The 3,706-nt window shown below is 43.6% G+C and overlaps 1 protein-coding gene across 1 annotated transcript; it reads right to left on the bottom strand.

Annotated features, from left to right (window-relative positions):
- Positions 1-1,680: 1,680 nt before the first annotated feature.
- On the bottom strand, positions 1,681-2,418 carry RNF182 (ring finger protein 182; the record flags this gene model as incomplete). Its single annotated transcript, XM_079533273.1, has 1 exon — positions 1,681-2,418. One exon carries the CDS (start codon positions 2,416-2,418, stop codon positions 1,681-1,683), a length of 738 nt encoding a protein of 245 aa, XP_079389399.1.
- Between the last annotated feature and the right edge of the window lie 1,288 nt (positions 2,419-3,706).

Raw genomic sequence — 3,706 nt, 5'->3', positions numbered from 1 at the left:
GAAACCATAGGTATTATCTGTGCCAGCTACAAAAATTGGACTGATTTGACTTCAGACCCTCTTGATAGACACAACCACCACTTAAGCTCTCCTTTTCCCCCTCAACATCTTCCACTCTGACCAAAGTCATTTTGTTAAGAACATATTGTTAGGCCATCTAGTCAGCCTTCCTGCAACCAACCCATCTTCCCCTTACTGCGCCTTGAGGTCGCTCCATTTCGTGCCTGATCCGAAAGCTGTGCTTCCACTGATCATCTGCTGCTTCTCATTTTTCACTCTGCTGTGCGCAGGAAAACCAGGCTGCAGCTGCGGCGTGGACCAGACTTAGTCATAAACACAAATATTAAACATTTCTTATTTTTGTGCTCTTCCAGTAGTTGAAAATTTAGCCTCAACCACGCAGCGTAGAAGCAAACCTCGTAGGGCCTGATTGTATTTATGGAATAGTAAATCGCCACTAATTCCTCTGAATTCAACAGAGTCAAGTTGCACTAATTGCCACAGCTGGGGTGCCATCAACTCACAATGGTGACAGAGGGAGTTCAGAGTGTTAAATATTTTGAAGGACTACGCACAAAACAGAATCCTTCCCAGAGTAATAGTAACTTATCACAGTGCTTATCCTGTGGAATCGGAAAACAAACAAACAAACAAAAACACAAAAAACCACCCAAAAAAGCAGAACTCCCCCCCTCACATATTAATCATTTCAGAATTTTTCTGAAACGTGTGTTAGGCAGTGAAAGTCCACGTCCTCACGATCAGGCAAAAAGATCTATGATTACAGCTAAAGTCACATAGGCAAGATTTTCCAGTGTAGCTGCCTAAATGTAGGCGGGCTTTTGTTACAGGAACTAAAAGGTTGGAAATGCAGTGTGGTGGTGGAAACTCTTGGAGTGAAGGTAAACATTATGGGACACAACCAGAGAAGTTTGCAGATCTCTGAACTCTCAAAGGAAGCTAAGAGTTACACATACTTATTTAGTGCACCTAGATGAGAACAAACGTGGCTAATGGAAGTAATCCATTGCAGGAGATGAAGCTGCAACTATTGGACAAGCAAAGTGCATGGGGAAAGTGTTTTGGAGATGTGTTGTTAGCATGAGGAAAAGGTTCCTCATGCTGTAGAACACCAAAAGTCTGTGACCACTGGGCACCCCACAAATATTTTTGCTGTAACAAGAACTGGAAAGAGCAAACGTTAACTTGTCTTATTCTTATTAACTAAATGATTCCATTTGCTACCAGAAATAACAGATATCCCAGAGCACGAGATTCTCTGCATTAAGAGATGCTACACATTGAACTGGAAGGTGCCTGTTATACTAACTTCTCCTAAGGCAGATCCTGCACCCTCATATTGCACGATCTAGCCAACAAAAAGCAAGGGGCTACTTATTTGAACAACAGCAGCAGACACCAAGTTTGGCAATTTTCCATTACCCCTTTCTACAACCCAGCCCTTTAAAACATGGAAATTTTATGTCATTACTTAGCTAAAAGGAAAAGAAAATAAAGAGAAAACAATAAATAATCAAATTGTAAAAAGAACCGCATAATATGGGTCACTGCTTTCACTCAGTGGGATGGTCAATGATAAAAATAAATAAGAATATAAAGACAGGCTAAATCAACTATGCTACACATGTGGCAGTGTGCCTTATTTCACTGCATTTGTTGTCAAGAAGACATGCAGTCTAGAAATTCATGGCAAACACACTGGCAAAAGCCATAAACCATGAGAATAACAAGGCTCGAGGGAACAAGGCTCACGAAGACAACCCCAAGGGTGACTTTCTTAGATACCAGTAAGTAAATCCCTAAAGGCAAGGAACTGAAGTACAGCAACCCCAGCAACCAAACTAGCACCCGAATTGAGGTCTGGAAGAGCAAAGATGTGCAGTTCCACACTGTCCAGTTGTGGGACACAGTTGCAACAGAGTCAAAACTCGTAGGCCTGTAAAATTCCACCACGGGTGTCGAGTTCAGAGTCTGGGGACTCTCTCTTTGTACTTCCATGATTGTTATAACCAAGCAATTCGAAGAGGTGTGAGAAGGGCTAACCAGAGACGCCAACCTTTTGGGAGTCAGCAGCAGTTCCGTTGGGTTGTCTGGTAGGCACTTCTTTCCCTTTCCCCCACAAGCTAAATTCAGAAGGATGTTATTGTCATCGGGAAGACTACTAACCTCATCGTCTGGCAGGCATGTTTCAAACCTGCAAAATGGGCAAACTATGACTCCTTGAGGAGAATCGCCAAAGTCTATGATCTTGCAGAGGCATTTGGCACATACTCGGTGACAACACTCCAGCACTTTTGGTTTTCTCTGTCGCAGGTTGTAGCGATTGTAGCAGATCTTGCACTCGAGCTCATCGGAGCTCTGGGGCTCTGCAGACTCCTCTTGTAGTGGACTGCTCATTTTGTCTGATGGTTTGCAGATTTGTGAAAAGAGGAGTTAGGGGAAAGAGACGTCCTCACTCAGGCTTAGTTTAGAAATTTTTCCTGATGATCGTATCAGCCATCTCAAACAGGAAAAGAGGAGATGAAATTGTCAAGAAGCATCAGTAGGAGTCATCCATTTTGAGCTTCTGCTAGGGCCTCTGTACTGCATCTCCTCCAAGCCAGGCACCCATCTGAAAAAGATAATGTGGAATTTCAGTGGAAAACAAAGAAGGGAAAAAGCTGTCGCAGGTGAAACAAGGAAGTCCAACTTTTTACAGCCTTAGCTTCCTTTGCAAATATACCTCCATAGTATTTTCTTTTTTCACGTGTCATATGAGACCTCTACAACAGTTATGCTGATAAAACTACTTTGTGAGTCACTGCAATTCCCCCCCACCTATGAAATTCTCAGTAGAAGATGCAAGCTAAGCAGTGACTGATTGATTAACCTGTGAATCCTTGTTTAAAGCTTAGTTTCCTAAGGCAATGAGACCTAACCTGTGGTCCTTCTGCCTTTCTTGGTAACTTCTGAACCTGCTTTCCAATTTCAAACAAATTGACAGAGGTGCAGCAGTAGTGAAGATAATTGAGTTTCTAAAAAAAGTGTGAAGACTGGCTGTTGGGACAGAGGAGGGGGAGAAAGATTTATAATAACTATCACTCTTGCTGCAGGGCAATGGTCAATCAGCAGGCAGTCAGATCTGCTCTGAACAAGCCACGTGCTGCCTGACGTTCAACCAGAGAGAGCATTACAGGAGGAAGGTGGTGGTACTCTTAGGAAACGAAGAGGGGGGAGGACGGGACACTGAAGAGGAGTGGGGTTACTGAAAAATGGCAAGTGGGGACATGCAACAAATTTGGAAAATATCAGGATTTCTTAATTTTGCCTGTGGAATTACTCATTTTTCTGTTCCTTCATATAGCTGCTGAGCACAGTGCTGATCAGAGCTTGTGGAAAAGCGGGTTCTTCAGCTTCAACCCTATGTGGGTCACATAGGAAATCAGGTTAATTAAGTAGGATCTGCCTTTCCTGAAGCCATGCTGACTTGCCTGGTCACTTGGTTATCCTGTATGTGCTGTGTGATGTGCTCGTGACGGCCTGCTCCATGACTTTCCCTGGCATCGATGTCAGACAAACCTGACCTGCCATTCCACAAGTCCCCCTTCCTGTGCTTCCTGTAGATGAGTGTCACATTTGCCATCCTCCAGTCAACGGAGACCCCCTCAATTAGCCAGAACAGCTGGTAAATCATTGGAAGTAGCTT

This window comes from Tetrao urogallus, assembly GCF_951394365.1.
Source record: "Tetrao urogallus genome assembly, chromosome: 3".
Lineage (NCBI taxonomy): Eukaryota > Metazoa > Chordata > Aves > Galliformes > Phasianidae > Tetrao > Tetrao urogallus.
Note: the sequence above shows the minus strand (reverse complement) of the source record. Positions and strands in the feature narration are given on the sequence as shown.